Raw genomic sequence first — 13,863 nt, forward strand, 5'->3', positions numbered from 1 at the left:
ATATGTCCGGTGCGCCGCCGCCCGCCCGCTCGGGATGGAGGGGCCGCCGCCGGCTCCCGCAGCCCGGCCGGACCCGCTCCCGCTGGGCGGCGGCGCAGGGCGGGCGCGCCCCGCCACCCGCCGAAAGGTGAGCGCCGGGGCGCCTCCCCAGCCCCGCGGAGGGAGGCGGCGAGGAATGCCGCCGCGAGGGCTTGCCAGGAAAGCCCCACGGCAGGGCGGAGGGGCAGCTGGCTTGGGAGGACCCCCAGGCACCCCGCCGGGGCTGCTGCCGCAGGCACCGAATCGTGGGGATGCCAGAATGACCACCCCTGCAGGCGAAGGCAGGGATTCTCTTGTGCCGGCCACCAAAAGATACGCCCCCCCAGCAATCTGGGGGAGTGAGGGGGTGAAAAGGGGAAGCGAATCTCCCAGGGTATAATTCCTGATCAAGTTCTGATCCTGTGTCATCCCCACCACAAACAGCCGCCCTCCTGCTCGGCTGCCACCAAACACTGATGAAGTTCCAAGGAGAGCAGGAAAAGCAAACGGGCAATTTAATAACAGGTAAATAGAACTCCAGAGCCCATCACCCATGGCCCTGCCTCAGTCGGCGTAACCCGCCTGCTCATCACTGCTCTCTTCGTCAGAGAGGGGCTGATCGGGGCTGCATGCGTAACAGATCCGGCCCATGTCTTGCCAGCAGGGCTTGCAGTACAGGCTGCCACAGTCCGGGTTTGGGCACAGGCGGGAATTGTGAGATTCGGGCAGGCGGCACAGGATGCAGCGCCGGCGGAGGAAGCGCTGCAAGAACGGAAGCCAGTGGCCCAGGCGGTCCAGGAACGGCTTCTCCTACAACGGGGGAGAAGGAAGAGCGGGGCATTTGGTGCCAGTGCGGGGGAGAACGAAGGGGAAGCCATGCCGGGTTTAAGGCCAGGCCTCCAAGCTGCAAAGCTGTGGGAGCCAATCTGAGCCAGAGCGGATCCTGCAAAGGGTGGGATGACCGAGCGGGAGCTTTGCCCTGCGTACCTTCTGCAGCAAGGAGGGTAGAACCAGGACCGAGGGGAACAAAAAGGGCAGGAAACAGGGACACCTGCCCACAAAGGTCGGAGCAGGCTGCCCAGTGCCAGGCCTGTGTGTCTGATGCGCAAAAGCAAGGCTCGGATGGCAAAGGAAAGACATAGGAACCCAAGAACTGATGCTTTCGCTCTTTCCTCCTCCCTCCTCGGTGGTTTTTCCTCTCATGTCATGGCTTTTAGCTTTGTCATGAGCAGAAGTCCCAAAAGACCACTCACCAGCCTTTTGTGCTGCTGGGCCCGCAGGATGATGCGCTTCCGCTGCACCGTGATGAAGGCCACACGCTGCCGCAGCATCTCATTGTAGAGAAAGAGAACGCGCTTCTTTTCCCGCTAGCAAAGAGAGGAGAAAAGGATGCTTTTGCATTATTACGCATGAGGAGTCGCCTGAGGTCTGGAAGAGGACCCTCTGCCCAAGGCAGCAAAGGAAGGACACCGTTTTTCACAGACCCACTGTGAAACCTCCGCCACGTACCCACAGCAAATGAAGAGTGTGCCTTTTCGCCCATGGAATGTGGTAGAAGCATGTGCTTCTCCGAGACACAGCTGGTGTCTTTAGACACCAAGAAAAGATTTCTTTATATGCCAAGGCATTTGTCGTCTTCATTTCTGCCATTTTCCAATCAGTTCCTGTATTTGCAAAACCTGAGACTATGGCTGGTTTTTACACTTTTCTACTGCATGTTTAATTTTTAAAAAATACACTGTTTTCTCATGCTGTATTCAGTGGCTTTAAGTGTTATGCACTGCTCATCTTTGGCTCATGGGCACTATAGAAATATGGGGCTGAAATCTTAACCCTAATATGGGGCTGAAGTACCCATGCCTCATGAGGGATTTTCTAAATCCCAGCTTTGGGGGTGTTTTTCTGCCCCACTCATTCTTTCTGTCCATTCCAGACATGCTGCAGGCCATAGCATCTTAAGGAGAACCTTGGTTATTCTGATTCTAAGCCTTAACCGTAGACATGCAATAAATAATAAATGTTCTGCCTTGCAGAGTTGTTGGGATGTGTACAGATTGCAAGTATTTTCATTTCGTATTCCTTGTCCTGTGGAGGCTGAGGAAGGAGACCTTTGCCTTGTGTGCTGTTAATTAATACTGAAAGTATGTATACCCCTGTCAGGGGAAGAACTGATAAGCTACCAAATGAATCATGGAATGGTATTTTAGCTATAGCATTGAGAATTGGGAGATGCAAATGTTTGCATTTTATGCCTTTGTTTTAGATTTTTTTTTACCCTTTGTACTGCCTGAGGCTATAAGCAAAAAACCCATTTTGATCCCAGTTCATACATCTGGTGAAGTAGGTAGAGATTCTATGAAAACTCATTCCAAAAGGGATTTATCACCCCTTAAAGGTGTCACAAAACGCGGTTGAAAACTGTAGGCACTTTGCAAGCAAATTAGGACAAATACAACGCCTTTGTAGGGAATTTTAGACACAAGTCAATCGTTTTTTCCAGCAAGCAAAGAAACATTTACTAGTTCTGCCCATTTCCTGACTGCTAGAATTGGCAGCTGACCAGTATCATTTTAATGAAATTTCGGTTTTCATTTATGTTATCACGGCTTCATCTGGTGAATCTGTTGGGGGTTTATTGATTTTGGGATAAAGAGCTGCCTCGAAATGATGTTTCCTAAGAGTGATAATATTCATGGGAAGGCTTATGTCAGTAATTCCGATGCTGTGAACATAAAGCAGCCGGACAAGGCCTTCCAAAGGCCGTGGGGAAACCGGCTTCCCGTCCTGGGCCTGGCAAACCCACCTTGGGGAAGTAGAAAGCGGCGATGACGCGACGGAGGCGGAAGACGTAAACCTGCGCAAAACAGAGCAGCAGCAAGACACCAAGTGGAATCGCACAGTGCAGGTACTGATCCTGGTTCATTCCTCGTGCTTCCGGCAGGCACTCTGAAAGGAGGACACATGGCGAGCCGAGACTTCCCGACCCTGGTGAAAGCTACATCAAGTCGCTGCGGCTCAGCAGCATGTCTGCATGGCATTGGTGTCAGGAAATGACACCGCTAAAGGGAACCTCCATAGCCAGAAGCAGTCTACCACCACCTCCCAGAGGGACTAGCCACATGGCAGCTTTCTGTGGACTGGCCCAAGGCTCCTGGCTGCCCACCATGGGAGTGAGGATGCTAGATCCGGGGTTTGGGGCATGGCTTGTCTCTTGGCAGCCGTCCCCAGAAGGAAAGAGTGTGAAGGAAAGATGCCCCCCCCACCAGTGCCCTCGAAGTGCCCGTACCGTGTGATCTTGCCTGTGTCCCAGCTCCCCAACTTACGTATGTTGTTTGCCTCCATCAGCATCTCGGAGGAGGTGTTGAGGGCCCCGATGGTGCTCCGAAGAAGCCGGGCCATCATGGTCTTCCCACCCACCTTCACTTCCAGGTGGTGGCTGCCTGCAGAGAGAGACCACCAGCCACAAGCAGGTCGCCCACTCAACAGGCTCCCCACTCACCTTTCCTCCTGGGGGTCCTCATATACCTGCACAGCCCTACCTGTCTCCCGCCTCCTCCTGAGCGTGGCTTTCCTGCAAAACGTCTCACAGAACCCGTCAGTCCATGGCACGGGGGGAACCCCGGGCCTGTGGGCCACATCTGGGCCCCCAAGTTCTCAAGGCGACCATGCACCCTTCCCATAACTCTGTGCCTTTCTCTCTGCCCACAGGTGGCCACTGTGCTTAGGCAGTTTCCCTGCCTCCTCTTCGAATTCGGCCTGTTTCTTAATGATCGCTCGGAAAGGTTCATGCTAAAATGCATTTGCATTCTGACTCTGCTCTCCTCACCTCGGGGACCCCCACCTTTGTCTAGCCCACGGCTAGGATGCAGCCCCCTCCTCGCGGCTTTTCGGCAAAACGCTTGATTGGCACCGGATGCATGCATCGATTCTGCCACAGCCATCATTTTCAAAGCAACAGGGCAGCTCACGGGGCTGAAAAGCCGGGATCTCGCTTAGCATACGCTCCTTCATGGGGCGGCCCCAAAAGGGCAAGCCACAGGGGGCGCCTTGGTTTCCTGTGTCCACCCGAAGGCACACACTCCCATTCAGACAGAACTTGTAAAGATTCTGGGGAACAGGGGAGCCAGGTCAGAATCCGCAGCTCCTGCTAGCATATCCTGAGACATTATCCTCACTGTCTCCCCAAAGATGAAAAACCTGGGCAGCAATTTATCAGGAAGTAGAAACCGGGCCTGCAGGGGGTACAGCTGAGAGGGTTGGTAGCATACAGAGAAAGAGCTGGGGCCGGAAGGCAGCACCGTCGGGCTCTTGCCAAGGGCGGTCCATGCCACGGGGTCACCTGTATACCTTTTGCCACCTGGGAGTCAGTGACTGGCACAAACTGAGCGGAGTGGGGACCAGAACCTGGATCTCCCTTGTCCGGGTCTTAGACTCTAACCACTGCATCTTGCGGCCAGTTCTGTGTGTTTATCACACTCTGCTGATGTTGAAAGGCAGGGCTAGACTGCGGGAAAGGAAGCCGCCCTTCCAGGGCGAGGTTGGGGGCGGAACAAGGTGCAGCACGTCATGCTCACTGTGGAAGGAGTACTCGACAAAGGAGTGGTGTCGGATGGTGCTGAAGATGGTGTAGAGCAGAAAATCCAGGGTGCAAGCGATCGTGAGAAAGATCAGCGCTGGCATGCAGCCCAGTAACTCCAGCATCTGCAAAGAAGCAGGGCAGGAAGGGAGGGGGGGGAGGCCCAGGGGAGGGAGATCTAAGCCGTGATGGTGGCAGCAAACCCTGCAGGAAGAAAGTCGTGGCCGGCAGCAGGACAGGAAAGAAAGGCCCCGAGCATGAGGATGTCCATATCCAACCCAGGGACCCTCCAGACGCCCCCATCAGCCAAGCCGCTGGAGTTTCCTGCCCTTCCGTCTAAAATGTTTAAAATGGTCAGGATGTGTTTACTGTTTCAGTGCTTTGCTCTGGAGCATGTGGTGGAGACCAGGCTAAAGTTGGGTTTTCTTTTCTTTCAAATAAAGAAGCCATCTGGAAAGCTAAATGGAGCCTCCATGCTCAGGTGCAATCTACCTTTGGTAGCCCGTGCCAGAAGGAATGCAGAAGCTTCATGGCAACTTTGCCTCCCGCAACACCTTTTCTATGCAGCTGCAAAAAAGTACTGCATGACTCCAACTACCCTGTTGCCCAATTTCACGTCTTGACCCCTCTAAGGCTCCCTCCAACTTTCCGCAGCACCCCTGTAGTTCTCTGCCCCGAACGCCATGCATTTACCACGTTCTTGGTCTCGGCCGGCTGGAAAGCGACGTGCGAAGGGTCGATGACACTGCTTTGCTCGGCGCGCCGCAAGGGCAGGAGCGTGCGTTTCTTCTGCGGGATCACCATGCGGGGAAAAGACAGAAAGGAGAGCGCTGGCAGCCCGAGGGGAGATGAGGAAACCCAGATCCCAGTTCCTCCGGCACCTAGCAATTCAAACTAGCAAGGCCCACCCGTCTGCCCACTGTTCCGACGACCGGGCTGCCCATCCTCGGAACTGCTCCCACTCTGACATGCCAGCAGCTCGGCTTCCATTTTTCGCCTGCAATGGGTATATTTTTTTGTCCTCCGCCTCCAGAGCCCTGATCCTCTCTGTACATAGCACCACGCTGCTCTGGGCGTGATCTGGATAGCTGACCCTACCTGCTTCCGACGGCGGGCATCGATCTGCCGGAAGTAGCGGGAGATGTAAAGATTGTCAAAGCGGATGTCCTGGTTGTAACGGTTTGTATAGGAAAATGCCCTTGGAAAGATAAAATGGGGGGTGAGATAGGAAAAGGAGAGAAACAGAAGCTTATCTGCCCCTTATAAGCATACCAAGGCCCACCCCCATCCCACCTGCCAATCAGCAGCATCATGGCTTGGGCTTGCCGTTAAAAGATGAATGAGCAAGCAGCTAGTCCTCATGGCTTGGAAGGACTCCTTGGTGGAGCCAGGGCTCACAGAGACACCACACGGGCACTTTCTCATTAGACGGGTGCTGATGTCATCCTGCAAACTCTCACATTTCCCTTTTCCCTCTGAGTTTGGAGAGGGCAGAAGACCCTTTCCCAGGAATCATCTATTGCTTCCTCTTGCGTTGCAAAGTATTTGGGGGCGGCTTGGTCCGGAATGGGCCATTCCCACCCCTCCACTGTACAGGAGACCTGCTCCCAGTGGATGAAAAGCCCTGGAATTGTGTTGTTGGTGCAGGTCTTTGCAGCAAGTGGGTGAGCCCCATGTGCTTTTAAGCGGGGGGGGGGGTTCCCTGCTCAGCACTGACTGTGACACCGGCTGCTTCTCCCCCTCTTCCCCCCCCTCCCAAGGAGGCCCAAGCAAGGCGGCTCACGAGGCGAAAATGAGGACAAAGGTGCAGGAGAGCAGGACCCGGAGGACGGACATGGCCGTGCCCAGGCGGGCTCCGTGCTCGACGAGCTGCTCGTTCACGTCGTCCACCAGATGCTTGTGCGAGGAGAGGTCGGCCCCCACCAGCATGGACTGATGCTCTTCCTGGGCAGGATGGGGAGGAAAGGGGGGGGGAGTCACACAGGTGCCCCCCAGCCCCCCGAGCAATCCCCCTGCCAGAGAAAGGCCCCCTCTCCGCACCGTGAACACCACTCTGGCTGTGAAGTCCTGGTTCAAGCTGTCCACGGAGGAGTTTACCCGGTCGTACGTCTGGCCGAAGTTCCCTTCCACGGGGATTTTGTCCCGGCACCACACATGCATGACTGCGGAAGAGAAGACGGGCCAGGGATTGAGATATGAGACAAGGCAGGCGGGGCTGGGTAGGGCTGTACCACTTCCGAGGGCCGGGCTGTACCACCTCGGGCTGCAGGTAGAGTGGAACTTGGCAGGATGGAGTGCTCCACCCCCTCCAGATCCTAGAACCTCCCCAGACACTTCAACCACCCCCCTTCAAGCTGGGATTCAAGGGCAAAGATTCTAGAATAGCTTTCTTTCTGCAGTGCCTGCTTTCTACAGACAGGGACTATTTTCAGTTCTAGCCAAACCTTCTCCCTGCTGTGATTATATTCTGTGTGGGGGTGGAGGAATATTCTATTGTCCCCCCCCCCCCACTTCATCTACTCCCCTGGCATCTGCTCCTTAAAGTGATACAGGCCATCCTCTTTCCAAAATGAAAAGGTCGACAGAAAACTTGCCTCTGATTCATCAGACCAGTGATAATTCCCTTTATTTCAGTGTTTTTTTTCTAGGTTGGGAGCATCTTAGCTCAAAAAAAAAAAAAAATGCAAATAACATTTTGGTTTTGGTTTTGTTTCGATTTTGATCTTTATTTTGATTTGGATTTTGCTCTCATTGGCAATATGTTTCTGTTGGCTTCGTGAACATTTTAATTATTGTTAATTGTTGTTTTGGCTATGGATTGATTGTTTGGTTCTGGTAAGCTATCCTGAGAAGCCCCATGTATAGGACAGGATATAAATATTTTAAATAAATAAACAAACAAATTAATAAAAGGGGAGGGAGAAATAATGTGCAAAATTATGCCTGGTATGGAGAGAACGGACAAGAGACTTTTCTTTCCCTTTCTCATCAGCCTAGACCCCAAAGAGGTCATCCAACGAGGCCGATCGGTGAAAGATGCAGAACAGATAAAAGCAAAGATCGCTTTCGACAATGCAGGGTTAGAGTATGGAATTCACGTCCACAAAACGGCCATCAGATTGGACGGCTGTCAAAAGGGACCAGCCGAATCCACCCAATTCCTCCCGTCCACGGCATCGGCGTTGTGACTCACGCTTGGCAAAACTGCAGAGAAAGGTGAATTTCATGGGGATGCACAGCAGGTGGTTGAGCAGGGGCACCGCGATGGTGCGCAGGCAGGATCGGTGCTTGGTGTCGAACCAGCTTCTGCAGCGCGCAATGGCTTGGTCTATGATGTCTGCAAAGAGAGCCGAGCCGCATCTTCCTACCTCTGTTTTTCTGTTGCTTGGTGACAATGCCACCTTTTATCCTTCCACACGCTCTGCTTCATCGCAAACGCTTTTGCCTCTGCTTTGATTTTCCTCTCTTCTGCAGAGGCGGGTGATGCGGGTGGACCCCCGCTTAAAACGTGGTCGCCACTCAGCCCCTCCGCGCTCGGTCCTCCCCGTTCACGCGAGCTCACATGCGCAACGCAGCCGGGTCTTCGCCTCGTACACCTCCTGGGTGGAAGGGCTGGCTCTCCCCACCGCTTCCCTCACCAAGCGCACGTCGTAGCCGGCCTGGCTGGCCACCTGATTGTTCAGCTCTGAGAAGGAGCCCGAGACCACCTGGGTCTCGGATTTCAGCTTCTCTCCACTCCTCTGCAACGGAAACGTGAACAGGCGTTCAGATCCCCACAAAGTCCTGTCTCAACTGCTTAGGGCCACAGGACCAAACCTGATAGGTCATTGATCCAATCCAGTGCAGATCTTGTGTTTTCATGTGGCAGAAGAACCCGGTGCTGGGCAGGCCCGAATAGCACCCCCCTCCTCTGGCCAGTTTAAAGCAGGCCTTCTCACCACCATGTCCTTCAGGATCTTGCGCAGTGGGGCCAGGGAGGCCTTCCACGAGCGTTTGGCATTCTCGATCTGCAGCTCCACCGTGCAGCTGATGGACTTGACCACCTCGCCCAAATTGTGCCGGATGTTTGCCACCGGGCCTGGGTGCAGGGAAGGTGCATGGGGTGGGGGACAGGGAGGGCATCAAGCAGGGGAAAGCAACTCGCACCCACAGACTCGGTCATCAGGCGGGGCCAGTGCTGAGACCGCCCAGCCTTGGAGCACAGAGGTGTGGAACCTCGTGGAGCCCGAGGGCCGAAGTCCATCTCAGGAAATCCTCGGGGGCCACCAAGGGAGAGCACACACAAAGCTGTGTACACGGATGCACACCCAGAGTACCGGGGGTGTAGTGGAATGGCTGAGCCCCAGAACAAGGTAGGAAGGAGTCGCGCAGGCACACACAAGCGGGAAATAGAAAGGGGTGCCATTCTCTTGCCGTCATAGACTGCTGCCAACACGTAGGTGAGGATGTAAATCCGCCCTTCTTTGCCCAGGAATTTGGGTATCACCATGAGGCTGGCGCAACGGAAGTGCGGAGAGGTGGCCCAGCCTAAGGCAGCCACACCTGGTGAGCAAGAGAGAGGGGGGCTCAGAACCGGGAGACTAAAAAGGAGAGCAGTTTTACTGCACTTCCAGCTTTGCAACTGGTCTGCACTGGGCAGAAAGAACACAAAACCTATGGGAAGGGGAGTCTGGATGGAGGGGGATTGGACCAGCATGTTATGCTCAGGGGGACGCTTCACTGGGAAAAGGGTACTTAAAGGAACGCTTGTCCCCATATATCCCCACCAGACCACTCAGGTCATCAATGGAGGCCCTCCTTTGTGACCCCCACAAATGAGGTGTAGGGGGAGCTGCCAAGGAAAAGAGTCTCCTTGGTCATCGCACCTCACCTTTGGAATTCCCTCCAAGGGAGGCGCAAAACTGGATTTTGGTGCCAAGTCAAGACGTCCTTATTTGCATGCTGCTGGCATGTTGTTTTATGGTTATTGTTATTGGTTTTATTGTGTTGTTTTCCCCCTCTTTCCTATTTATATGCTTGTGTTTCTATTGTATTTTAATTTTACGATGTTTTATGGTTTGCTCACTATTGTTTATTTTTATCTGTATTTTAAATGTATTTATACTGCACTGTGACCCACCCAGAGAGCCTTTGGCTGTGGGACAGCATGCACATGCGATAAATATATAAGGCTGGGGTTGTGTTTCGAAATCCGGATCCCTTTGTCCATCCAGAGGCCTGGAACTAGACAGGATCGGATACCAATAGCGATTTGTCCACAAAAGCCCTTTCAGTGACGCTTCTGGGGCACGATCTCTGAATGCTGAGTTATCACACCTGTAGCCCGGGAACATTTCAAGTGCCTTCTGCATCCTCCCACCTTCCCACCCCTGGCATCTCTCTCATCCACGCCTACCTGGCGCCTACCTGCCATGCTGTACATCAGCTCGATTTTATGCTCCTCTGTGATGGTCATGGGGAAAATTAGAAGGAAGGAGAGCCCTGAAAAGCAAGGTGGTGTCAGCCCAGGCCGAAGACGGAGAGGCCAAAGAGAATAGTTTTCAAAGCACCTTTTAAAGTACAGCTTTCTGCCAGGAAGGCAGCCACAGAAGGCCATTTCAACCTTTCAGAAAGAGGAAACCCCTAAAAGCTGTACATTTTTTGGGGAAGGTGGCTTTCTGGTGAACCCCAGTTTGGCTCCAACGCCTTAGGTGCAGCACCCCTGAAATAAAAGGGATTGGAATTTGCAAACTGAAAGGGGGATGTACCCTGGGAAGCAAACCCCATTTAATAAAAACGTAACCTTTCCTGCCCCAATGTCTTTTCTGCCTCATTCGCCCTGCTCCATCTTCCAGCAATACCTGATAGGTTGCACCTTCTTCCCTTTCCAACCGCCCCCTTCCCTTAAAAAGAAAGTGAGTCAAAATAGACTTACCCAAAGCAAATAAACTTCCCACTCCAGCCCCCAGGAAAACCTTGGCGGGTCGAAATTCATCAGGCTGGCTATATAGGAACGTGAAGCAGAAACGGGGCAGCAAGAGGCCGAAGATGCATTTCAGAGCTGTGGGGAGACCAAAAGGATGAGAGCTGCACCTGCAGGTTTTCCCAAAATGCTATTCCAACTCTGTTAGCAATACTCTTTATCCCGGGGGTTGTCCTTGCATGGGAAGGGGCTAATCTGGCATAAAAGGGAAGACAAGACAATACATTGTTTTAATGTATTTTGTATTTGATGCTGTAAGCCGCCCCGAGACCTTGGCAAGGGGCGGCATAGAAATGTTTTAATAAATAAAATAAAATAAAAAGATGGACTATGAAATTTCATTCAATCCAACAACAACAACTCTTTCAGATGGATTGTTTTGCCAGCAGAAATTTGGGAATCCACACAGACTTGAGCTATTTTTGTTTTGTCTTTGCAAAGATGCGACATTGTTTGTGATAAAAGTAACTTTTTTTCAGGAAAATACCCAGCGAGATAATTTTATAGAAAGATTCTTTTTTGTTGAAAGATTATGTCTATTTATAAATTTTTGGAATAATCACTTGCAAGAGAATGTTCACTCAGAGGATAATTTTTCTCTACGCTGGAAACATCAGGTTTGTTTTTACTTTGTGGCCTTATTCCCTGAGGTTTGTCTACTCTAAATGTCTATTTTTTAAATATTTGTTCTACATTTTGTTTGTTCGCAATTATCCCAAAATGTAAAAAGGGAGGGGAAGAGGGCAAAAAGCAAGATAACAGTGAGGACGAGATAAGCATACCTGCTTGCAACACCATTAATTAAAAAAGAGGAAAACCCCTCCACTCTTCTATGTTAAATATTTAATTTAAATATTTAATTTGAGCAGTCTATATCACCCAAACCAATCTGACAATGGAATATAGCTTCAAATGCAGCAAGAGTCGTCAGACTGCTCAATGGCTGGACTGAAAACATTTCTGCTTCCAAGCTTGAAAACGAACGGTCCCCTTTTATGGTCATGCATTCATTCTCACTGCACAGGACTTTAATTCAGTCTTTAATTCATTAATTTTATATTGCTATTGTTAATTTTATATTGTTATTTTTGTATTTTATTGTATTTTATTGTGTTGTAAGCCGCCCCGAGGCTTCGGCAAGGGGCGGCATAGAAATGTTTTAATAATAATAATAATAATAATAATAATAATAATAATAATAATTATTATTATTATTATTATTATTATTATTTAAAAGTGCATCATTGCCCACAATTGTGAGAGATTTTTCAAGAGCCAAGTTCAAGCAGGCTGCATTTTTCAGGGCCACGTGGGCCAGAAGGCCAACCTCAGCATCTGGCAGAGCGAGACAACTTCTTCCGAACAAACTTCCGTAGGTTTCCGGGTACACCTTTTGTTGCTGAAAGTCTCAGTTTTAGATCCACAGAAATGGTGCCTGTCAAAGCGTTAAATTGATGGTAGAAGGCCATCCAACTCCCTGCTCTATTCTCTTCTCAAACAGGCTAGGATGTTTTTGCCCGGGAACGCTGGGAATTACAAGACTTTTCCGAAGCCTTGGGAATGCTGGAAGTCTGAGGACTTTTTTCTGGTTGTGAAGCACCCTGGGAGGGGAGCTGGTGTGGGGTCACCACCGAGAAGCACCCGCAACTCTGGACGGGGGGCCGACTGGAAGGGTCTTAGGGCAACCCGTGCGCACCCTTTTCCCTCTTGTCGATTTTGACTGTCCTCAGGGCTGGGGAGGGGGCACAGGAGGGTCAGCGGAGGCGCCACTTACTGGTGTTGGCGGGCTTTTGCCGTGGGCCCTTCTGCTTCTTCACTCTTCGATACTTCCCTTTGGATAGTTGGGGTCCCATGGCTGCTAATATCCCTGCTAAACAAATCGATAAACAGTGACTCTCTGAAAAGGAGTGTACCCCGTCCTTCATACTGAACACACGGCAGGGACGACAATAAAAATAAGAACTTGAACAAGACGCTTTCAAATTGTGTACCTTACCGGCGGGATCAATGAGAATAATTGTGTACCCTCCCCACCGTTGTAAAGCCTCAGTCTAGGCCCCTCCGGATACGTTGGACTACAACTCCCATAATCCTCAGCCAGCATGGCTAAGGCTCCCCCCCCCCCCCCCCCAAATCTGGCTCCCTCATGGAGTGTTGGATTACAACTCCCGTGAAGGCATCAGCTGCCTTTGGACCACAATCGCTCTTACGTGGCTCGGTGCCCAACTCACAGCTAAGCTCTGGTGACTTCGCCTTCACCTGGTTCCACCTCTGGGGCACCAAGGTGAAGCCTCGCTTGCATCAAAGAGGGGGCCGTCTTGCGTCCAGGTTCTACCACTGGCGTGGGCAGGTTCACCAGATGCAGCTCCTCAACAGAGCCGAAGTGCTACTCAATTCCCTGCACACAGAAAGCTAGCCTGTCAGGCACAACTCTCCCTGAGATGCTGGATTTCTACGTGCGGGGAGAGGGTGGAATTTTAATTTTTGCACAGAAGAACCTCCCGCCATCGGATGGCATTCCCCCCACAAGCAGCATCTCAAGTAGCACAGCCCAAAGATGAAAATTGTTCCATCACAAAAGGACCACGTTCTGCTTGCTTTGGAGAACACGCCATTCCAAGGCGCAGAAAAGTATGTTACTGGGCTTGGTCTCTTGTGCTGGGGGGGATTTGAGGAAACGCACTGCCTCTTCCCTCAGAAGTCCAGCTATTCTGGTGAGCTCAGTCTTGATTACATCACAGCAATCGAAATAATTCAAGGAGACTTAACAGGCATGTCGGAACAAAGCCATTTCCTTTCCAAAGCTAATCTGCAAAGGGCAGGGCAGTTTCCGGTACAAAAGCTGCCGATCGCCAATTTGGCATACATTGAGACCCCTGTACCAGGCAACCTGGTGCCCTCCAGCTGCTTTGGACTACTGCTCCCATCACCCGCAGCCAGCATAGCTCACAGCAAGGAACTATCGGAGCCGCAGCTCAAACTAAGGCTTGGAGCCGGGGGAGGTCAGCCCAAGTCAGGGCAGCGCAGCGAAACCAGGGGCGGAGCCAAGGAGGCGGCTGACAAGAACTAGTGAGGGATGGGAGGAGCCAGGGCAGGGGAGGCGGGGCCAGGGACAGAACCAGGACAGAACCCTTCCGGTTATGAGAGGGGCTGCGTAGAACCTGGGTTTTACTGGCCTTCCGCTTTCCGATAAATACTGGCTAGCGGCTCTCCACTGTGCCGCACCTGGGATTTCTTCGCGGCCGGCCGCCATCGCATACACACCTCGCTTCCGAGCCCAGTGGGGAGCGAGAGGGCAGAGGAACGG

General features: G+C 52.1%; 1 protein-coding gene across 1 annotated transcript; it reads right to left on the reverse strand.

Annotated features, from left to right (window-relative positions):
• Positions 1-582: 582 nt before the first annotated feature.
• On the reverse strand, positions 583-12,409 carry DCST1 (DC-STAMP domain containing 1). The gene is made up of 16 exons (XM_044448398.1): positions 12,331-12,409; positions 10,509-10,634; positions 10,001-10,075; positions 9,008-9,136; positions 8,533-8,672; positions 8,157-8,334; positions 7,788-7,931; positions 6,635-6,756; positions 6,378-6,538; positions 5,693-5,792; positions 5,288-5,383; positions 4,593-4,719; positions 3,342-3,458; positions 2,822-2,964; positions 1,272-1,385; positions 583-828 (listed from the first exon to the last, which is right to left on the reverse strand). The coding sequence occupies exons 1-16, from the start codon at positions 12,407-12,409 to the stop codon at positions 583-585; spliced, it is 2,097 nt and encodes a 698-aa protein (XP_044304333.1).
• Between the last annotated feature and the right edge of the window lie 1,454 nt (positions 12,410-13,863).

Source organism: Varanus komodoensis, unplaced genomic scaffold (genome assembly GCF_004798865.1).
Source record: "Varanus komodoensis strain SLA01 unplaced genomic scaffold, ASM479886v1 scaffold55, whole genome shotgun sequence".
Classification (NCBI taxonomy): domain Eukaryota; kingdom Metazoa; phylum Chordata; class Lepidosauria; order Squamata; family Varanidae; genus Varanus; species Varanus komodoensis.